The sequence below is a fragment of the Amblyomma americanum genome, chromosome 3 (assembly GCF_052857255.1).
Source record: "Amblyomma americanum isolate KBUSLIRL-KWMA chromosome 3, ASM5285725v1, whole genome shotgun sequence".
In the NCBI taxonomy this organism is placed as follows: domain Eukaryota; kingdom Metazoa; phylum Arthropoda; class Arachnida; order Ixodida; family Ixodidae; genus Amblyomma; species Amblyomma americanum.
In genome coordinates this window covers 223,197,654-223,221,389 of record NC_135499.1, presented here as the reverse complement: position 1 = coordinate 223,221,389, position 23,736 = coordinate 223,197,654, and the positions used below count along the sequence as shown (strand labels likewise).

Genomic DNA, 23,736 nt, shown 5'->3' with positions numbered 1-23,736 from the left:
GCCCGGCAAGTGCCCGCTTGTTAGCGCACTCTTTAGGGTGTTTCACCTAAGACTTTACACAGTTTTTAAAAATAGGCTTTTTAAATTAGAAGAATGCTTTTTTCGGCATAGCATTGTCAGCAGTGTAGTACATCACGGCAACAGAGAGGGCGTGCGGCCCCCCCCTTTCGTGTTCACCAAGTGTACCTCCATACTGCAGAAACTAAGTCTTCCCCGGGAACCTTCACCCCAAGAACTAGTGCTTTGATCGGGAATTCATAACGGGCTGCACAGACAAAAAAATGTTAGCCAGGAGTACTGTTCCAGCCACCACCCTCGTCCTCAAACAGTGCATCTTGCCCTCCCTCACCCTCACCTCACTATGTCATTCCTCCCTCACCCTAGTCCTCTTTGATTTTCTTGCGCCCATCCTCCCTCACCTCACAGAGTGAAATCCTCATGAGGTGAGGGTGAGAATGCCCTCATGAGGATGCTCATCTCTGCTACTGACAGCGAAGCCTCATTACCCAAACAATTTGACTAAGCTGACCTGCTCCTTGTGCACTTTCTGCAGATTTTTCAGGCTCATGCTGCCCAGTGTTGTGCATATAAATGGGGTACACCTGTTGCATGCTCCCCCACAGCATTTATTACAGGGCAGGACCTTTTCTATAGCACAGTTGAACATGCAAGGCCACCGCCAGTCACCTTCTAGAGCGCACAACAGCACAGTCCAAAGTCAGCTGTGCCCCCAAACAAGATAGTGCAGCTACCACAAGGGGCTCACTTCTTGTTGATGTAGACCACAATCGCACTGGTCCCCCTCGACACGTTGTGCGTCTTCATGTGCACCTGGAGCGACTCGACATTAATAAAGTCCCGCTGGCACACCTCGCACGTTGCCACAGGCCGCACGGGCTCGTGCTCAGATGCCACGTGCTGCTTGAGGTGCAGCTTGCGGGGAAAGCCTTTGCCGCACTCGGAGCAGACGAAGGCACGCTCGCCCGTGTGCTTGCGCATGTGTGCCTGCAGGCCGGCAAATTTGGCAAAACCCCGCGAGCACACCTCACACTGGTGGGCATGCTCGCCCGTGTGCGTCTTGGCATGCGAGGCCAGCGCAGTGGCCGTGGAGAACTCCTGCGGGCAGATCTCACAGTGGAACTGGCGCTCCTGCGAGTGCTTCTTGCGATGCGAAGACAGGTTCGAGGCCGTGGAGAAGCGCAGTGGGCACAGCTCGCACTTGTATGGCTTCTCGCCAGTGTGGGTGCGGATGTGGCGCACCAGCGTGTTGTTGAACGTGAAGGACCGGTTACAGATGGTGCACGTGTACGGCCGCTCTCCCGTGTGTATCTTCATGTGCGCATACAACGTGGAGGCGGCGTTGAAACGCTTCTCACAGACACGGCATGCGTAGGGCCGCTCCTTGGAATGAGAGTTCTGATGAACCTGCGCATTCGAGTGCAGTGCCCGAGATGATGTGCCAGGTTTGAACAAACAAAAAGCACTCAAGTTGTGGTGATCAAGCATATCAACACACACTACACGCTCCAAATCTGCACTTCCTGCCACTGCATACTGAGCAATCATGGCTAACAGTATGTATAGTCCTTTAAAAGACATCATATAAGGTACATCTGAAGAAACAACGGTAATTACTGCATATTGCTACATATAAGTCAACTGCAAATATTAATATGCCCAACTCTCAGCTCTCTCTGGCAAAAAAAAAAAAAAATGACTTCAAATATAGTTTGACGCACACATCTCCCCCAACCCCCCACCCACCCCTTTTTCTCCACAAGGTGGCATCATGACACCCAAAAGCAAAGACCGCGTAACTATGCAATCGCAAGGCCAGCAGACAGAAGGAAATGGAGATCAAAGGCAATAAATTTACTCTATCCTGCTCTTAGTACTTGCATGGTGGCCGGCTGACTAGCGGCAAATTGAACCACCGAATAGTCCTGCAGCTTCAGATTCTGGCACGATGCATGTTCCAGGGATTACCCAAAGTTTTCTCACATAATCTTCAGGGAAAGCGAATGCCAGCATGAGTGAGCCGGGTAAACGGAACGCAATTCTAATTTTCGTAGTGCAACCGATCTGCACTGTTAACTATTTTTTTTAATGCTATACCATTAAAAGCCTCATTGGAGGAAAAAAATCCCATGCGGCGTCCTGCAGCATCTGTCATGAAATTCGCTGATTGGTCGATGGAGTGTGCGATATCATTACACCATGTACATGGCCGAGCGCAATGGCAAGCTCTGCGTCAGTTGATGCACTTGGTTGTGCACAGATGTGTTTAGCCAGCTCTGGGTATCAAGCAAGAATGAAGCTAGAATGAATTCCGCGTGTGTCTACTGCAGGCTTTCGGAAAGGTCACTGCAAGCAGAGAGGACAACCATGGAAGCATGCCACTAAAGATTGAGGATAAAACTCCAGTAAGCATAGCGATAGCCTGTGTTGTGGCTTTTGCACATCAGCCACACAATCGAAATGGTGCCCTCTCAAATGCATCTCTAGTTTCGGAAACAAAAACAATGTAAAAGGCTCACAAGTTCCCAGTTTCTGCTCGGCTCTGATGTGTGCATGGACACACTAGCAAAAGCTCTGACCACCATTAAAGGGGCATTAAGGACAACAACTGTATGCAATTTCTGTCCATAGTTCTGTTCTTATTTTTCCCGCCACTATTCAGCCTCGTGCTGGCGACTGCATAGTTCTGTGCATAGTGAAAATGCTCACTGTGAAATATTAGAATCAAATTGTGAGTGAATGCGTCAAAAATGACCCGCAAGCTGCCACCAGAAGAGACTATATGAAAAGGTCCAGCCTGCTCAAATGCATCTTCTTGATGTGTGCGTCACTCTGTAACATCAAGAATGTTTTGCACATTCTAAAGCTAATAAACAGCCAATCATGACACAAAGTGGAAATTCTGTCCACATTAGAAATTTAACAACCAAAAAATTTTGCCACCTAAACTATTAATTCAGGCTTTAAGAAAGAAAAAATTTGTTATTTTCCAGTGCAAAAAACTAGCAGCTGATTTTTGGCAGGGATGTGCAAAATTTTATACAAAGTGTCATAATTGATGAAAATAGTAACATTGAAGTGCTGCAACTTATCAGATTAACACCCAAAGGATCATGGAAATAATTTCTATTTCGAATGTGCATATTACACTCGATATTGCAAAAAGAAAAAAATGATGTTAGTACTGATGGAAAAATATGTCTGCACAAAAATGCCAGACGATATACTAGCCTGCTCCCCGTTTTACAAAATATCATTTAATATGTTCCTTATGTGGCATAAAAAGCCAGTTTATTTACGAGATGAAGGGTTGAAAACATTGGTTTTTGAGGAACGGAAATGGTGCACTTTAGTGGAGGCTCCAAAACAATTTCCGCTACCTGGGGATATTTAACATGCACTGACACTGCACAGCACAGGGGCGCGTTTTGGGTTTCGCCTCCACTGATACACAGCTGCTGCGGCTGGGTTTGAGCCCAGAAACTCCGGCTCAGTAGCCAAGCGCCCTAACCACTGCGCCAGATGAAGGACGGGAAATTCACCTGAACAAAGAAGTCACTGCTAGGTGCAGCCCACTCCGAGAAAAAGCTGTGGATTCACTGTGCGCACAGTTGGGTACATAGAGTGTCAAACTGTTAAACATGTCTCACAAAAGGCACTGCACGTTTTTGCTCATGTATGTATAACGATCACTCCTTCCACATTACTACGATGCGCCTCCCAATGCCAGCATCAGAAAATTAGGCACACTGTTCTGCCAAGTACAGTATAATCTCGTTACAACGAACTTCACGGGACCGCCGAATTTAATTCGTTATTTTGAAATACCGTAGTACTGAAAAACCTTTATTTTCATGTCAGTAATGCATCACAAGAACTAAAATTACGTACCTTTGCAGCAGATTTATGTATTGGTAAGTAAATAATAAACGATAACGCTGGGCACAGTTTAACTACAATTTATTGCTTGAAGAAGTCTGTTATCTTCTTCTGGCGAGTAGACGACAAGCGCTACAGGACGAACGCCTCCACATCCTCGACCTTCCTGTGCACGTCATCGGGGACATCTTTTCAGCGCCCGAGGAATGATCGGGTCTTTTCTAGAAAGACTAGGACATCTGAGCCGGAAACAATCTCTTCCTCTTCGTGCGCTGATCCAGTGTCGGCATCGTCTTCGTCGCTACTACATTCTTCTTGCTCATACACTTGATTCACGATGTCTTCGGTGGTGAGCTCCACGGATGTAGCCGCCACGCTGTCGCTGTCCACATAATTCGAAAGTCGCTGTCCACGGTAGTTGCCCAGTCGCAGACGTTTTCTTGAGGGAGCGACTCTCGATGCAGTTTTATGATCTTGCCCCGATCTTTGAGCATCGTTGCATTTGTTGACTGTGTGATGTCAAGCTCCCTGCACAAGTCCACTTGCTTTTTTCCAGCATTCAGCTGCAACAAAATGTCCGCTTTTTCTTTAAGCGAAAACTGGCGTCGGTTCTTTTTAACGCGGGGGCCAGGAGAACTCATTGTCAGCAAAGCTAATACACAACACAATCACAGCGCCGATAACTGCAGATCCTACCGTTCGCTGTCGACGTGGTGACACTGCGCTGAATAGGCTCAAGACCACGGCGCAGTATGCGACCACACGCTGGATGGATGATAATGGCCTTACCCTTTGTATCGGGCGGCAGCTTGCTCGCCTAGCCTATAGGTCCGTTCGATTCGCCTGCACTACGTGAACTGGTTCTCGCGGTGCTGCGCTTCGCCATTCGTTTCAGCGGTGCAAGATGGCGCCGTCTGCACGACGCCATTCGTTTCAAAAAAGTGCAGAGGTTGTTCAGGTCTAGTTCAGGAAAGTGCAGGAAAACTGTGCACCTCCTCAATGGTCGGTGCCAAAATGGTGCAGCTGCAGCCGCCATGGAAGCAGATGACAGCTTGCGCGACGATGGCTTGCGCTTTACGATAAACGGCGGATATACTCAAATTATTCCACTCGTCGATGATAACAGTGCCTCACACGGGCCCGCCGACTCTCATGGAACGTGAGTGGCCACCCGAGAAGGCGGCGACGGAAGTGGGAACGGCGGCCCTCGCCGGCACCTTGCGTCTCTTGACCATCGTGCTCTCTACGCACCCGTAACCGGCGCCTTTACTTTCTACTAATAAAGTTATATTAGTACTCTAAGCCGGTTATGTTAACTAAAAAGTAAACACGTGCATACAGCGCATGATGCACGTTGTTGTAACAACCGCTTAACAAGCAAGTCGGCGCGCGCACACCTTGATCAGTCGTGTTGCAGTAAAAGAACACACGTGCGTTTCGCTTAGCTGCCGCGAGGTTGCATCGAGGCTGATTCATGGCAACACTTTGCTGCGATATGCTGTTTGAAAACTTCACGCGGTTCGGGATGTTGGAGGCCGTTGATTTGGGCGCCACGCTGCTGGCTGCAATTTGTTGGCGACGACAAGGCTAGCAGACGACCAGGCCTGCACTCGACCATTCGTTTTGGAAGTAGGCAGCACTTGAACTGCTGGAACTGGCGCTGCACGCTCGCGGCACCGCCACGGCACCGCTGCGGAACTTTACAGAACTGGTGCAGGGAGTGCAGGCGAATCGAACGGACCTTATATTCATTCAACGCGACACTAGCGTTGATGCCGATGCCGCTGGGGCTGTATCCGTTGCAACGGGTTCCCCAGCGCATAGCTGCTGCTTCGGATGATAGGCGTCAGCTTCAGGGATTTGGTACGAAACTTTGACGGAACTTCGCAATAACGAAGCGTCGTGGGATGATTGCGAGATTAAATTACATACGTTAATCTGAAATATTCGGTAATTTGAAATTCGTAGTACTGAAAGTTTTTTACATTTAAAATATAGGCATTTTGGCGGGGATTTTAAAAAAAATTCGTAAATCTGATGTTCGTAGTAACGAGGTTTTACTGTAGTATGCACATTTGTAGCCTAAAAACATCCTTTATATGGATTATCTCATAAGTGCAAAGCCCAAGAACTCTTGTTTAGTTACTGCTCCAAGGTCTTACTGAAGCATCACTCATTGAGAGTGAGGCTATTCATTCAACATTGCGGCAAGCTTGGATCTACATTGAGGCTCTTTCCAGTGCCGGCTGGGTACATTGTGAACAGCCACAGCCATATGCCCCGGTGCTGTGCCTGATTAGGCTGAATCTGGGTAGTAAACTGAGGAACTCTGAATGGAAAGTGGAAGTGGATGGAGCAAAAGAAAAAAATACCAGGTGGAATGCTAATAAGACACAACAAAAAACGAGAAGGAAAGAAAGCACAGGTGGCACTTCAAACAAAAAAGAAATGATAAAAAGCAAGAAGGAAGAGTTCCACTGTCAATATAACCAGAATGCTTCCCCGACAAGCAGCCTGACATCAAATGTTCTGCACAGAGCAATAAACCAAAAATGTTACTGTAAAGGTTTCTTTCACTTTGTGCATCTATTTCAAAGCTACCCACAATTTGTTGTCTGCATTGCCTAAACAAGTTTCCACTTCTACCACACCGCACAGCGCCGAGGGCAGCTACTGGCTAGATCCTTTCCCCAACAGGTGTCGATATCAAGCACAGCTGCACAGGAGTGGTACCGCTGGTGTACGCATGCACACATGCAAACACACTGGAATAGCTGGATGGAGTGCAGCATGGCAAACATCTAGCAGAGCCAGACAGAAAACCTCCAGCCTCACATGCAGACTAAATGACAAGAAAAGTAGGACAGCCTCAGAGTTGTTCCCAAGAAAAAATTTTCTACCACCATGACCACTGCAAACTGACGTGATAGAACTTTTGACAAGTTGTTGCTGTAGGAGAGTCTACAGGCACTGCCCTTTGATTCTTTACAGATTTTGATATTTCAATAAGAACTGTTCTGTGGCAAAGCTTTAGGCTGAAGTTGTGCAGCTGGCATCAGCCGTTAGCATGTGAACTTTGCTTGGCATTGATAAGTATGCGTTCAGATTGGTTTTTGCTAACTTATGCCACCCTGTGTCCAAGTCTTTGCTCATACTGTGCATTAGCACAAGAGTCTGCGAAAGCAGTTGTACAAACACATTTATGACATGTATGGCAACAGTAACCTCAGCTCTGCACTGTATAAGTCCAAGTGAGGAACCACACACTCACCTTGAAGTTGGCAGGATCCTTGAAGGTCTTTGAGCACACAGAACATTGGAATGGCTCCTCGCCTGTGTGCCGACGCATGTGCACCTTGAGCGAGGTGCTGTGCCGGAAGCACTGACCACACACCTTGCACGGGTAAGGCCGTTCCCCTGTGTGGATGCGTCGGTGCCGCCGCAGGTGGAACACTGTCGTGAACTCCTTGCCACAGTCCACGCATGCGTGCTTGGGGCCCCCAAGAAGACCATCAGCGTCCCTGCTGCCCGCACTGCCACCCACACCAGCTGCTGCTGCTTGTGCCACATGCTCAGCCAGGATGCAGTGCGCCTGGTCGTCGACTGTGATGATGTCACCAAGCACCCAGATTTCACTGCTCTTCTCGCATGGCTCCACCTGAAGCAGACACAAGAAAAAATACTTTCTTGAAAAATCAAGGGTGTAAAACAAGAGGCGCACCTGATGGTCAAGGAAGCGAGCCAAAATCCCAGAGTGCAAGGCAAGATGGGAAAAAATTCCATTTCCGATAATACAAATGCAAGCAGTTCGATGTAGTGGTGACTGACAAAACAAATGTGTTATGAAGAAGGGTTGAAGTTCTCAGTTTAGACCGAAAAAAAAAAGTAAACGACAAATGTATGCCGAATTCAATTTCCAAAATTCGGCTTTGACCAAACAAAAAAAGTCAGTATTCTTGGCATGCATGTCACAGCTAGCTGGCTTTTGAGTATGAAGTGTGCTCAGTGAAAGGCGAAAATTGACAAAGTACTGCAGACTGATGCGTAGCGAGATGGTGTACTGTTGGTTTAGGTAGCACGGATGTGTATTTTGAGGTCTCTCCGTCCCTTACATGCCTCTGCAGACTGGGAGGCTCTATCTTGTCATCATGCACAGTCTGTTGGCATAGCATTGTTTACTGTTAGGGTGGCTACTTGTTTAAGCAGGCATCTTCACTGCATGCGAGGACACTTGAAACCACATTTAAAAGTCACAAAAAAGTGTCATGTTCTGTCTACTCAGATGGCTAAGCGGCAGTTCCATTGCTGCTGTTAACACATAGACCATGTGATGCCCCCTCATCACACTCAAGCTAGCGGAGCCCAGATAACATGGCAACCATCCTTCAAATCAACTTTTACTTGCATTCTGTTCTGAAGTGCCATCATTTACCTTCCTTTACATTTTTATTGGCCTTAGCATTTCCTTCTGCAAGAAGAGCTATAAGCACTTCACCAGTAATTAGTCACCATTTGTGTAATATTAAAGGCAAATCAAATGCTCAGCCTGACAGAAAAGTAAAGATAAACTGTAAGTGAATTTTCACTGCACATGAATACCACATTATATATAAAAAAAAAGATAATTCAAGCACAGAAAATAATTTTCACTGTAAATAAAGAACTGCATCCTGAAATTAACACTTAAATAAGTGCACAGAAATTCCAGAAAGTAAAAACCGAAAACTCCAAAGCTTAGTTATGAACCAAAAAGTATTCGTTGAAATATTGAGGGACACAGTTTTATGGCATCGGTGGAGATGCATGTGAAATCTGCTCTCAAAGTGTAATATCTAAAACATGGAATGCCATTTTCCGGGGGCATTAACAGTGTGAGACAGACTGCTTGACTTTGTACTCAGGGGCCTGCACAAGCTGTTGCTTTGCTGCTACTCTTCCGGTGAAAACACCATTAAAATTGTTCTCTCTCATGATAGTGTGTGGACAATGTGAACCCACTCCAGGCTATGTGGACTTCCCACTGTTGGCAACACTGTCCACTGTAATGCCGATGCTACATGGATGTTTCAAATGCCATTCGGCTCTGCTGCGAGTCTTGTGATGGTACACAAGGCTTTCCAAGGGCAGCTGGTTTAACCTTGTCAGAACCGCAAGTTTTTAGTGTTTTACCAGAGATTATTTGTCACTGGATTTAAAACCCTTCCCAACAGTCGATTCAAACTCGTATACATGCATTTTACTTGCAAAATCAGCTGGTGGCAGAGTGCATTTCATTTTTTGAGTCTTTTTTAGCTTATGAAAGCTTATAAGAGAGTATTTCAGGTACGAATCCATGAGACTAAGCACCATTCACTTCCAAACAGTGACTATTGAATCGTTTTTGGTTTTCATGTCATTAGTCTGAATCGAGTCACACGTCAGGAAAAAAATCTTCAATGTTTCTAAATCAATTTTCTAAGCAATACATGCCTATTTTGCTGCTGAATGAACTAAAACATACCCAGAAAGAGCTATACAATTGGCTTTTAATGATAATAAATACTGGATGGAGTTGTCTGCAGTGTCCCTTTAACTATTGCTGGTAAAATGGTAGTGGAGCACTAGCAAATCCAATTGAGTTCCGATTCTGACCCGAAATGCAATCGCCATTTGGCTCTCTGTCGTGTCAGTGTATCTGTGCAGCACAGGTATTAGTTTGCACATGTAAAATTTAAGCTTTCTCTTCTTTGCTGAACTGACGAACCACCACTTTTCAGTTTTTAAATTATTTCATGTCCTGAAACGTTCTGGCCAACTGGTCAAAAAGCCCATGGATTGTTTTTACTTTTTTCTTATGCAGGAACAAGTAAACAAACATGCAGCAAACTAAACAATTATGAACACTGACTACTTGCTGTTCACCCTTTTCCTGGTGCTTTTTCATGTTTGTCGCTGGATTTAGCACTTGAATGCCCGAACTGAACATGTCCTAACTATAACCCGACTATACAGCAAGGCATTAGGAGCCTGATATCGGTGCATCCAAGCATGGGCCCGAGCCCAGCCCTGGCCAAGGCTCATCAAAACACCACTGCATTTTCCAGCCCAGCCAGGCTAGGACAGAGTTTTTTCGGTAGGTCCAAGCCTCTGCCACTTGCTATGAAACATATCAATATATTTGGTACCCTTCTGACTATGACCAGCAGTCATTTCCGCATATTTTAGCAACATCTTTACAAAGCCCATTTCTACCTATCTGGTGCCTTAAAATAATTTCGGCGGTTTATTATTTGGTGCCTGCAACATTTACTATCCAAAGGTCCAGCCTTTAGCCTTGGCCATCACGTTTAAATACTCACTTGATCACTGAATACATTCAACGTTAAAGGCCCTTTAAAAAGATGTCCGGTGGCACTGCCTCTGTTGTACTATCTTTTGGCCCCAGCTGGAAAACTTTCTTTTGCATACCTTGCAAAGAACGGTGGAGCCATTATTGTCGACAGTCACCGCAGAAGCCATGACCTCAGCTGTGATGTCTTCCACTTGCTGCACCTCTTCCACCGCCTGCACCACTGTGCCATGAAACTCTACCTCCTCAATCTCCTCGTCAGGCACCAAGATGGTCTCAACAATATCAGAGGTCTGCAGCTCACTAGTGGCAGCCTCCATCACTTCAGCAGCCACTTCCAGGGTTTCCTCAGACACCACTTCTGGCATCACATCCACCTCATCATCTAGGACTTGGTCGCTCACCACCTCAACGCCATCCGGGCCTTCGCTTTTGACTAGCATCTCACAGGATGGCAGCATGCTAATAGACATCTCGGTCAACAACTCCTGCGGACTGGGCTGGCCGGACATGGTCCCCCTAGGGGCAAAAGAAACAGGAAAAGGAATGGGCACGAGCAGCACTCAACCACAGAGTGTGCCTAAATTTCACAGAAAACACGCCAATGTGACACTTTGCATGGGCAAATAACGTGTTTCATCCAAGATTCACCAAAAAAATGTGCATGTACTTTTCAGATTAATCGTTCAAAGGTGTTACAAACAGCAATAAAAAAGCATGTGCAAAACTGCCATACACAGACATTAATATAGAAGGATACAACTTACAAGCAGCAATAAAAGCACATGCAAAACTGCTATATACAGACACTACTATAGAAGGATACAAATTAAGAAACAACAGCTGATAACAGTTCCATGGCATCTGTATTAATCCTTTGACCAACTAAAACAGTGTGCGAAATCAGTTTTTAATGTTTGACAAACCAGAAGCATCATAACCATAGAGATTGTAATTTCGTCTAGTGATCACATTCTTGTTTAGGTAACAAGAAAAGCTTTAACAATTACCTACATTTTGTCATGAAGGAATTCTGTTCAGCAGTCCTGAATGGGGGCTGCAGCTTCACTGCAGACTTGAGTTGCATCTGACGATATCATTTGGTACCAATTTCACTCAAACAACAATCCCATTAACTGAAATTGAAAAGCAATAAGCTTGACTCTTAGGCTGAGTCCTAACAAAAGTTTCAATCTGCACCTTCAGATGTTTCTTCCAGTTATAAACCTCACTAAACAAAGCTACAGGGAAGCTGAAGTGCTTTATTCTGACATTTATTTTAGTATAATTTTAGATTTCAAGCACACCAGAATGACTTCATTCCATGCTGAACCACTAACATAGTGGGAAACTGCAATTCTGCCAGAGTGATCTTAACATGCTTGTGACATATTCTCACTGCCTATGCAGGCACGCCAGAAATCACAACTGCTGTATGAAGGCCTGCAGCAGCCATGAAACAGACGTTGAGTCCAGCCCCATTCCTGCTTCAAACAGCAATGTTTGCATGAAAATTTTCTTTGACACAAGTTGTACCATTTCACTTTGAAAAAAAAAAAAAAAGGCCAAAATGTGTCAGTTCACTGGAATGTATTAAGAGACAATGCCCTTTATTGGCCGTGCATTGATAAATGAAAAAAGATGACTGCAGTCTTGAGACGAATGGTGCCTTGGGACACACCACTTCCAGGATAATCGCGTTTGGTGTCAGCTGCAGAGTTAGTACAGCTACCAGTACCTTCTACTGGGAAACTCATGGTGTAAATTATCCTCTCAGGACGTGGAGTGTAAATTGTGTCACCAATTTTGTTTTCAAACCTTTAAAATATGATTACCTTGTCCCAAATAATGACTGAAATGTTCTTTTACTGCACTTGACCCCTTCCCTGTGTGCTGGGAAGTGCCCAACATAGAGAAAACAAATTTCCAAAGTGCAGAGGCAAATTGGAGCTTTCAATGCCCAAATATGCACTTTTGTATGCTGGTTGCCCTGTTAAGGGTGCCAGTAAGTGCTTTACTGCTTGTTGAAATACATGTTAATCTACCAGTTTTTTGACCGCCACCGTAAAACATGGTCGTACTGACATCCACTTATTTGGGAAACTTTCAAAAGGAGGAAAGTAATAAGACTTTGAGCAATCTCAGTACACAGCAGCAAATGCTTGAAAAGTAGTTGAGAAAGTGCTTTTTACGGTAGCAAACTTCTTTCCATGGTTGCTGCACCTACTATTAGCCAATAGACTGGACACATCCTCGACTGCCAGGTCTAGTAGACTTACTGACTGCATGCAAAAGCTGTTTATCAACAAACAGAACCTAACTTGAAAAAAGAAAAATTACAGCAATTTTTGGCTGTGTACCGATCTTCAATGCCAACACTTTTCTGAACATTATTCTATGATTCACGTGCTTGTAGCTTCATTCACGTGCTTCATAGCCACAACCACTTGGATTTCAAAACCAAACTGCAAGTAACCAATCCTGCTTCTTTTTTTCTTCAGCTTGCAGTCACTTACACTTTTGCTGGAAAAAAAAAAATCTACTTTGCAGGTAAAACTATGAGTTTCTCTTTCCAAAGCAGATTCTTCAGCAGCAATATGACCGTGCAAAAGGCATATGACATGTTTTAATGGGCGCTGGTGTGCTTTACTGAGTGTTCACTTTCCCACACAAGGCATGCTATTCCTTCAGTCTCTTGAGCTCATTCTGAAAATAACCTGTTATGGTCTTTGAAGCGAAAAGCTTCACTACACCAGCTTTTAGAGCCATCAGCGGGGCTGCAAGTTTGACCTTGAATGTAGCTAGAGGTCAAACCATGAGCATAACTGGTGGTAGTCAGGTTCTACACATGACGTCAGCTACAGCAGCGACACCAGCGGCTGTTACACCAACTATCTCAACTTTGACCTTTGGCCAAGTATCTGCCGCACTGCATTCGCAAATCATGAAAGTGGGTTCTGCCTTACTTGGCACGGTGGCTCAGTGGTTAGGGCGCTTGGCTACTAATCGGAATTCCCGGGTTCGAACCTGACCGCGGCGGCCGCGTTTCGATAAAGGCGAAACGCTAAGGCGCCCGTGTGCTGTGCGATGTCAGTACTTGTTAAAGATCCCCAGGTGGTTGAAATTATTCTGGAGATCTCCACTACGGCACTTCTTTCTTCCTTTCTTCTTTCACTCCTTCCTTTATCCCTTCCCTTAAGGCTGTTCACGTGTCTGCGGATATGTGAGATAGATACTGTGCCATTGCCTCTCCCCAGAAACCAATTTTCATTTTCATAAAACACCAGTGCACTTTGATGCATTGAGCAGTACACTAGGTGTGATCAATGCAACGCCTGCCGTGGAGAGAGGCAGATAGGCAGATGTGCGCTCCGTAACTGCGTTGCGAAGAGGAGGAAAGGAGGCATCCCAGGTGTGCATCCCCCCGTGACGTCACACACCTTAGGAGCGGGAAAGCATCTGCTGGAATCGCATGCGCAGGGCATCAAAGTGGGTTCTGCATAAAACACCGGTGCACTCTGATGCGTTCAGCCCAACGCTAGGTGTGTTCAACGAGACGCCTGTTGTGGAAACCGCCAGTCGCTCGACCACAAAAGATGCAGCTTTTGGCTTTCGACCAGGGTTAACCAGAGCTATACCACCACCAATTTTTTTTTGCTATTAGAAGGTATTCTGGAGGCTTAGGAAACATGCGTAAGCCTGTTCCGGTCACATATTTCCATATGTTTGTCTACCCATAACGACCAACATGATGGGTTCCGTCCAAATGATTTCAACTTTGCGAGTCTACAACAAGAGCCAGATAATGAAAGAGCTTTTGCGAGCATCTGTTCTTCATGCAAGGCCAGCTCTCCAGCAACTAGCTCAGCCACAGCTTGTAAAAAATGTCTCCATGGGCAGACCCAAAGTCCCTCCTAGTCCTTCCATCACATCGTCTGTGAGTGCACATTAAAGAATGTCTTCCTTAGAATCGAGATACTCCATATCACCAGCTTAGATGCAACGGTCACATTCATTGATGGCAGCATGGCCTCAAAATGTCCCCAAGGCATTTAGGGTATCACCAGTACAATACACTGTGATTTGGTTGGGTGGGATTGACCGCTGTCAAAGTTACAGAGTGAACAGAGCAGACAACAAAGAAGATAAGGAGGGCAAAGCAAGAGGCAAAGAAGTGAAAACTTTACCCCGGTACTGATGACATGGCTGATGGCTAGCAAATACAATGTTTCAGTGCGTACCGTTTTATGCAAAAAATGCAAGTGAACATGTTTTTTGCCTCTCTAAATACATCATAATTTGATATTCTCTTCCATTTAGCCTGTTTTTACAAAAGCATAAAGATAGAAGGCTGCTTTTTTTACCCCAGCTCTATCTGAAAAGAGATGAATAGGTGCAGCATTTGTTTAGAAAATGGGTATTAAATATTCCTCAAATACATGGGAAGTACAAGGCATACACTAGGCCATTAGCAACTTCTGTGGGCTTTACATAATACTATATCCTGACACCGAGTGCTTTTGAGCCTATGTTGAATGAACCCAAGAAAACAATTGATTAAAGCAATAAAAGAGCAAGAGGAATTCAAAATGCTTGTGCACAATAAAACAACACTATGTATAAGACCTGTGTGCTCACAAAGCACTTGCAGCCATGGCCCCCAGCATGGTTCATGACACACCCTTGCAAACACACAACATGAAGTCAGCATTGTGGGGCACTTTCACAGTGGCCCTCCTGGCACAAGACAAATGTTGCAGGTCAATTATACTCTCTGGTTCACTTGGCCTCAGCTGCTAAGCTACTCCTTTAATGCTTCAGTGCAATGCATTCAAAGCTAAGTAAAAACACAACTGTGTAGGCAGAAGTTGATGCAACTTGACATTAAAACAAATTTCTGCTCCACCCATTACGTCATGCTGTCCTGTAATTGGAGCCCTTCCTTTTCAGGTTTTATATTTTACGAAATTCGGGAGGGTGGCTGGGCACATTTTCTAAAATCACAGGTCAAGTAAAAACAAAACTTTGAAAGAAATTGTTCAGCAAGTAGGGCCTTCGGTTATTTGTAAAATGAGTAAAATGAGCCATTATCCCTTGGTTATGCTGTGGGAAACTAATTTAACAAACAGACTATAATATCTGTCATGTCAAGAAAATGTTTACCAAGTCATGTTTCATTTTTTATTGTCTTCATTAACTATTACAAGCTTTTACTAAGCTTCACTCATTGCAGATCCATTCCCATCCTAGAACTGTTAGGTCCCAACAAGTACTCTGAACTTCGTAATCCACACCACCCAGCAGGGCAGCCTAGAGGACAGCTTTAATGAGTACTGTTTGACCACAACTTGCCCCGCCATCTGCTTTACTTGTGCCAATAGCATACCTGAATGCCTAGCACTTACAAAAGCGCCGTTTACATAAGTGTGACAGAAGCGAGTCAAATAAGGCATCAAGCAAAGCAAGCTCAGCCCTGCTTGATAAGTGTACATCTACATGAGCGCTACCTAGGCAAGTCGGCTCGCATGACCACCGTGATGCCAAGATTTAAGCAGTGAAGTGCAAGTGTGAAAATGTGGCATCCAAAATTGCAGTGCACCGGTAATGTCTCAGCAAGGGAGATCATTGAAGCTCACTTAATAGGTAGGCTCCCGGAAGAATGCATCAGTGCTTCATCTATCGCGTTGTCAGAAAAAGAAAGACGATACCTTGATTGCGAATATTGACAAGTGCTTGCTCACTGATTATATTGTATTCTCGCGCATGTGATTTGCTTGGAGGCACATGACTGGCACACCAGTTTGTCAGTCACGCATGTAAGTGTGGACTGCATTCTTTCTGGCCGCCAGGGAGGTATTTATACCTGCTGGCATCCAATAAATCTTTAGTTGTGAGTCAGCGCTGTGTGGTGTCCCTTCTTCATCTCTGTCCTGTCGTTTGCGCTGTAGTTATGGATCATCGTAAACACCAACTCGCCCAACAAATGCTTTTGTCGACCGGTACTAAACAGGTTCCAATTACTCTCTTCCTTCCTACTTACCCGGCTGACTCAACTGCATTGTAACTACGTTTACAGGCACTTTGCAGAGCAGGTCAGGTAGGGGCTTTAGGGTCAGGCAAGTCAACCTGCCCCCTGCAGGTGAGTTAACTTCAACTTGTCCTGCCACCTGCTTTCCTTGCGCCAATAGCATTTACATGAACTCATGACAAACTCAACAACACCAAGTTCATGTATGCACCACCCAGCAGGGCAGCCTAGACGACAGCTTTAATGAGTACTGTTTGACCACAACTTGAAGTGAATCCTTGTCTTGAGTGAGAGGAGCGATAATGGAATCGAAGTACAAAGGCGGGGTCAACACATATGCATGGAGACCTTTTTGATATTGGCTTTAAGATGCCTACCAGTTTCCAACTTACACTCAGCTGTCTGCAGTGGCAAGATAAGTCTGAAAGGCAGTTTTTGGAGAAAATAGGGTTTGACCTAATTTTCGATAAAGCTTGCTCAAACTGCACTTAACCAGCCAGCCTGAGTGCCTCAAGACAGTAATGATACAAAATGATTTGAGTGGTTTAAGGTCCCATAGCTGCACACAGGCTATGAAAGATCCTGTAGCAAAGGACTCTGAATTCATTTGGACAGTCTGATACTGTGCCACATATGGGCAAGTTTGCACTACACCTCCATCAATAGAGTGGTGAGCTGGGCGAGTCGGTACATGATTGCAACCTCCATCAAAGCGCAGCTCCCGCAAATGGGATTCGATCCTCCAACTTTGAGCTTAGCAGCCAACCACTGTAGCCATTGAGCCACTGTGGCAGGACATTTGTTTACAAAACATAACTCGAATGTTTCTCTCTGAAGTCACTCAGGTTACCCACACTTACCGATGCTGAAATATGAACAACAGTTTAGACATGGCACATACAAACAAGCGTAACGACCGGGGACTCCGGAACTTTTTTTTTTTTTAGTTGGGGGCAAGACTTCGAGCTTATTTGGTTATTTATTTATTTAATGCTCATTTACATAATAAATGTCACTTTTTATTATTTTTTATTTTTCAATGTTCAAAGGTTGATGTAAACTGTCACATTGGGGTGACGACACTCCAGCAGACAGGAAGACAATGAAAAGGCTTCCAAAAGAAACTGTTTAAGGGGCTGACTCGTGCCCACTAAGAACTGAATGGCCCGGTGGCGGTGTTAGCCACAAGTGTGTTCAGCAATCATCGAAGTGAATGCCTGCAGTTCTTGGCCATGCTCAATTTAAAGCTGGCAAGGAACCAAAAGCAACTACAACAATCTGGAAAAATGTGGAAGCATTTGCACGTAGCCACGATCAATGGAGATAAGTATGGCCACATCTTGTATTACAAAACAAAATAATAAAGCTGCGTGCCGGCGGTTTTGAGCGCAAACGAACAAATGGCACAAAGGTTCGCAGCAATATAAAACGAATTGAAATCGGAAGCTTTATGCACGACAAGTGATCAATTGGATTTAAAAAGTTTGTGCGCATGGCTTGTTTAAATTCTGCTAATCATGATCATGTACACGGGTCAGACAGTCTGCTTCTGTTGGGACATGATTAGTTTAGGTTACTCATATACTAAATGCTTTACAACTGGCAACAAAGCCAAGTAGCTCAGCCTCACCGTACTTTGCATTAGAAGAGTCCTAGAACTGAAGTGTTTCAATTGTCAGAAATCTGATCCAAGTGCAAGCAGCTGGGGGGGTGCTGCCCCCTCTGAAAAAATGTTGGAGGGGGGGGAAGGGGGGCACCCCCGCCCCCCCCCCTTGTCCCTGGGAACGGCATGGGCCCAGACAGACGTAACTATTTTGCTGGCCCAGATGGGATCAGCAATAAGATGCTTAGAAATCTCGATGACGACTCCTTCCAGCAACTAACAGCATTCATTCAAAAGTGTTGGGAACAGGGAGAGATACCCGGGGAGTGGAAAACAGCAAATCTAGTCCTCATCCCCAAACCTGGAAAAGAACTCAAACTTGAGAACCTTAGGCCAATATCGTTAACCTCCTGTGTAGGCAAGCTCATGGAGCACGTCATACAGAATAGGCTCAACGGATACTTGGAAGGTAAGGAACTCTACCCAGACAGCATGGTCGGATTCAGACAACTGTCCACAAACGATGTCATGCTACAAATCAAAGAACAAGTATTGGAAAGGAAGACTAGCGACTCGAGAGTCATAGTGGGGCTTGACGTTAGCAAAGCGTTTGACAACGTCAAACACCAAGCGATCCTGTCGCACCTCAATCACCTAAATGTAGGACTCAAGCTATACAACTATATCAAAAGCTTCCTCACGGACCGAACGGTAAACATAGAAATCGGGAGCACAATAAGAAAAAACATTATGCTAGGCAACAAGGGAACACCGCAGGGATCGGTGCTCTCTCCTATTCTTTTTAACATTGCAATGATCGGGCTGCCAGAACGACTCAGAAAGCTAGAGGGCCTCTGCCACACTCTCTACGCTGATGACCTCACCCTTTGGGTTGACAGAGGGGGGAGCGATGGGCAAATAGAAGACACCCTACAAAGGGCAATATGGGAAACGGAAAGCTATCTGAGACCCATAGGGCTAAAATGCTCACCGGAAAAGTCGGAGATGCTAATCATGAGCCAGCAGCAGGTTAATATCCACCTCCTGGTCAACAACACCCCGGTCCCAAGGGTGGACAAGATCAGGATACTGGGTATGTGGATACAACAAAATGGGAGAAACACCGAAACAATAAACCGACTTGAAGCCACGACCAACCAAACATGCAGGCTTCTCAAGAGGATAGCAAACAAAAACGCGGGCATGAAGGAGGCGAACCTACTTAGGCTTGTTCATTCTTTCATTATTAGCCGAATCACCTACGCTATCCCGTACCTAACGACAACTAAAGCAGAGAGAGACAAGGTAGACATTCTCATCAGGAAAGGTGTAAAAACTGCCCCAGGTTTACCAGCGTGCACATAAACCTGGAGTGTCGAACACACTAGGAGTGTCGAACACACTAGGAGTGTCGAACACACTAGAGGAAATGTGCGAGGCTAAACTCACGGCACAATATGTCAGACTAACTGGCAGCAAAACGGGCAGATCCATCCTTAGGAAACTGGGCTACCAAAACCCAGAATCACGAGAGGGGATAACCACCATCCCCAAAGAGATTGCCAACAAATTAAGAATACCCCCCATCCCAAGAAACATGCACCCCATACACAACGAGGAACGCAGGAGAAGCAGAGTCCAAAGACTCCAAAGCTCCCTCCTCCAAAAACAAGGGGTTGTGTACACCAATGCGCCAGAGTACCCAGAAGGCCACTACGCTGCAGTAGTAATGAGCGACAAAGGCGAGCTAATCTCAGGCTGTAGCGTAAGACACTCTTCACCAGAGGAGGCAGAGATGGCGGCGATTGCCCTGGCAATCAAAAACCCATCAACTAGAATTATCATCACCGATTCTAAAACTGCAATCAAAGCCTATGACAACGGTCAAGTGTCCAAAGAGGCCGGCAAAATTCTGCAAGCAGGCAAGGAGAACGTACCTAACGACCTAGTTAGCATAATATGGGCACCCGCCCATAGTGGACTCACAGGGAACAAGATCGCCAATGAGGTCGCCCGAGCACTCACACACCGGGCACCAGCGCAGGCAGAATACTCCCTGTCCAAAAAGCGACACTTAATCACTTACAGTGAAATTCTAGAACACTACAGAATGGGGAGGAGAACCCTGCTTCACCCCCATACATCTCTCACAAAGAAAGAAGTAATCTGGCGAAAACTGCAGACGGGTACTTTTCCAAACCCGTATGTCCTACACAAATGGCATCCTGAGGTGCACTCTTCAATTTGCAAAAACTGTGAAGACATAGCGGCCCTAAATCACATGCTGTGGGCTTGCCCAGCGCTAAATGGTCGACATGGAAGCAGAGAGTCACGGGAATCCTCCCTCCATAGCCAGGAAGAACAAGTACAGCGACAAGTCATCGGTCATGCCCAGGCCGCCGCCGGAAGTCAACTGATTACGGCTGACGTCTAGGGGGGAGGCAGACGGTGAAAGGGGAGCTGCGTCTCACCCATCACCCATACTCTCTGACGGGTGCAAATAAAGTGCTTTCTCTCTCTCTCTGCCAAAGCCTCGACAACACTCAATTATACGGGGTGTTGCAGGGAAGACTTTAGGTAATTTTCAAAAAATAGGATTTTTGAGGTAGCAATATGGCTTTTGCGGCATGGTATTGCCAGCATTGACGCTTACCAGAAAACGAGTGAATCATCTTAACTAGCAAGCTGGTTAACTAATTCCAAATTAGAGCTAGGCACCTGGTTGCAATTAGAGATCTGTAGCTGGTCGTTAGTAGCCGCCATGCCAGTTTTTAGAATTTCGAAAGCGCGATTACCTTTGCGGCTGTGGCTCGACAAAATTTTGGCTATTTTGACTAGCTACATGCAGTGGAGGGGTTGCTTTGCCTGCACATTTTCAAAAGCGCATGTATTTTCGCACGATGCAGCCAGGTTTTGTCAGGCCAAAGTGGGGAGGGTAATCACATTTCCGAAATTCTGAAGACTGATGTGACTGTCATTAACGACCGGCTACAAATCTCTGTTTGCAACCAGGTGCCAAAGTCTAATACTTAAAGCTGATTTTTTTAAATTAGTTAAGCTAGTTAAAACAATTCACCGGCTTTCTCGTGTCCGCCAAGCCTGGCAATAACCATGCCACAAAAGCTATATTTTTACCTCAAAATTCCTATTTTTTATAATTCCTTAGTCCTCCCTGTAACACCTGGCATAATGGACTAGTCACTGCAGATCATAACCGACACCTCCTATATTGAAGCAGTGCAAACAAGAAAAAAAGGCAGTTGGATCACTGACTTAGAACAGCTGCTTTATTTGCAATAATTCATATGTTCAACACCAGCCATGAAATGTGACCACAGTACAGAGCAAGAGAATTAAACTAATACAAAAAAACAAGAAAACTAAAGGTTACCACAAGTTACATGCTTGTAAACCACATATGCCTGGCCCTATGAGCAGAAGGTGTGGAACAAATTTAACAGGAGATGCGAGAGTCTCTATACAAAAGTCACCAACGCACAAAAATGCTCAGCTGGCAGTAGTAATGATGACGATGGATCTTGCAGCACAACACATCAAATGTATTTTCAGAGCATTCTTTTTGAAACTGACACAAGTTCTTGGAATGAAATATGCTAGTGAAATCCCATGCATAGCGATTCTAATGTTTCTTTTGTACTGCATTCTTCATTCAACTGTGGGTGCAACCATGAGTGAATGCACCTTCTGCACACTTATTTTTGTGCACCACAGAGGTGAAACACCACAGAGACAGGACACTAGCGTGTGTCCTGTCTCTTACTCTTACTTTGGTCCCTGTCTGTGTTTGCGCTAGCCAATGTTTCACTGCTACAACCAATTAGACCAAATGAAATCCTTAACCACAGAGGTGTTTTGTCTTGCCACCCGCTTACTGGTACAGGCGCGTGTGGCTTCCCATTCAAGTTATATCAGCATTCTCGATAGTTTTCTTTTTTTCCCTCTTTGCCAGGCACCATGCAAGCCTTTTCAGTTTGCTGCTTACGTCCACATGCAAAAATATACACTCAGGTGCATACCGCAACAGAACCTGTGCTCTCTATGCTGGAAACAGTGTTTTCTACGTTTCACAACATGCGGTGTCCACTTTTTAAATTTAACTCACTCGCGTGCTCCAAACCACACATCACCAAGTTCTATTATGCGCGGCTGGCTTGCTCCGCAGAACTAATCACTGTTCGCCAAAATGCCCGCTTGTTACGGTGCGGTTACAATGCTGCATCAAAAATCGGAAGCAGCGGCGTAAATCTGTGCACGCACTTGACCAAGTTGCAGCTGTGCCTCAGTTACCTCGATCGTCTGAAGAACAAACCTACTGCTAACAAAATCGTCAGGTTGCTGACGCCGCGAGTTTTTGTGCGGATGGTCCTCGCGAGGCCATGCGCGCTAAGCCCGTGCTCTACAATGCAATGGATGACCTAAGCACGCAGACTGCGGATACCTGCGTGCATGGCACCGCAGATCACCGGCCGGCGCAAGTGTCAGATTGCATCCGGTACGAGGGCGTGTGGCGGCTCGAGCGCCTGCTTTTCCAGCAAGCCCTACGCTCTAGGACGGAACCGCCGCTTGAAAGCCGTGACGTAATACACGTTCTCAAGCTCTATTCGATTCGTACTAACACGCATGTTCACGTTTAACGAGAAATAAAAAAAAGAAAGGAGAGAGACTGCGAGCAACCGTCGTTTATGATTTCAAATCGTTCATAACCTTGCAAAGAATATCGTACCCGCGGGAAAAAGAGAGCAGCACTCAAACAGTGATGAAAAGCTCCACCAACTCAGCCCACGACTCAACATGCCGGATGACTGTCGCAAAAAATCGGAGGCTGCGAAGCTTGCGTTCTTTCCTCTGGGTACAGTCGGTCAAGACTAGGGACAGATAACGTCACCAGGACCCCAGATCGTACGCAAAAATATTTGAGTGAAAACAACAATGGGCCACCAAATGTGCTGCAGGACAGACGTGGAGGGGTGGGCGAAAAAAGGCCTCACAGGGTGTTTTCTCGCCCTACCACCTGCTCACTCGTGCCATTATAATCAAGAACAAGACTTCGGCGCTTACCTTTAATTTCAAGCCTAACACTCGTTCCAAAGGGCAACTATTGACTTTCGCAGAAAACGATGATTGCAACCACCGCGGACTGCAACGATCAGTGTGGCTACCTCCTATCCAGGCCTAAATTTGTCGTGAAACTCAACAATGCCCTTTGGTAGAAGCAACATGTAGAGTCGGCCAGCTCAGCTTGGCTTTCGGTATTAACAGTTTCGTATGTAGTGCCAATTTTTCTTCTAAACTTTTTTGCGTTGGCAACTTGCATTTGAACTGCAAAATTTGCTAATAACTGTGTTTAAAAAAATAAAATGATTAGTTTTTGAGAAACGGAAAGGCGAACCAACCGCCTCGCTGTTGAAAATGAAAATTAGTTATATTATATTATAATTGGTTTTGGGGGAAAGGAAATGGCGCAGTATCTGTCTCATATATCGTTGGACACCTGAACCGTGCCGTAAGGAAAGGGATGAAGGAGGTAGTGAAAGAAGAAATGAAGAAGAGGTGCCGTAGTGGAGGGCTCCGGAATAATTTCGACCACCTGGGGATCTTCAACGTGCACTGACATCGCACAGCACACGGGCGCCTTAGCGTTTTTCCTCCATAAAAACGCAGCCGCCGCGGTCGGGTTCGAACCCGGGAACTCCGGATCAGTAGTCGAGCGCCCTAACCACTGAGCCACCGCGGCGGGTGTGAAAATGAAAATTGGACGGAATGAAAGAAGAAAGAGAGAAAGAGGCGCCGTAGTAGTGTCATTAGGACATCATTAAGTGTGGGGCTCCGGGATAATTTCAACCAACTGGGGATCTTTAA

General features: G+C 45.6%; 1 protein-coding gene across 4 annotated transcripts; it reads right to left on the bottom strand.

The window, feature by feature from the left end:
- Nucleotides 1–605: 605 nt before the first annotated feature.
- On the bottom strand, nt 606–23,100 carry LOC144126196 (uncharacterized). Of its 4 annotated transcripts, XM_077660196.1 has the most exons (5): nt 22,936–23,098; nt 18,848–18,945; nt 10,345–10,744; nt 7,169–7,555; nt 606–1,425 (listed from the first exon to the last, which is right to left on the bottom strand). In XM_077660196.1, exons 3-5 carry the CDS (start codon nt 10,735–10,737, stop codon nt 763–765), a joined length of 1,443 nt encoding a protein of 480 aa, XP_077516322.1. In that variant the 5' UTR covers nt 10,738–10,744; nt 18,848–18,945; nt 22,936–23,098; the 3' UTR covers nt 606–762. The 4 variants fall into 4 exon arrangements, with proteins under 4 accessions (XP_077516322.1, XP_077516324.1, XP_077516321.1 ...); XM_077660198.1 differs by lacking the exon at nt 18,848–18,945 and having other exon boundaries at nt 10,630–10,744; nt 22,936–23,100; XM_077660195.1 differs by lacking the exon at nt 18,848–18,945.
- Nucleotides 23,101–23,736: the final 636 nt, after the last annotated feature.

Bases quoted from the DNA above. Each gene is read 5' to 3' on its own strand.
- LOC144126196 (XM_077660196.1), bottom strand. From the start codon at position 10,737: ATGTCCGGCCAGCCCAGTCCGCAGGAGTTGTTGACCGAGATGTCTATT. The intron at 7,556-10,344 runs GTATGCAAAAGA...TGTCTGCTTCAG, and splicing joins GCTCCACCGTTCTTTGCAAG to GTGGAGCCATGCGAGAAGAG. The intron at 1,426-7,168 runs GTGAGTGTGTGG...TCGAATGCGCAG, and splicing joins AGGATCCTGCCAACTTCAAG to GTTCATCAGAACTCTCATTC.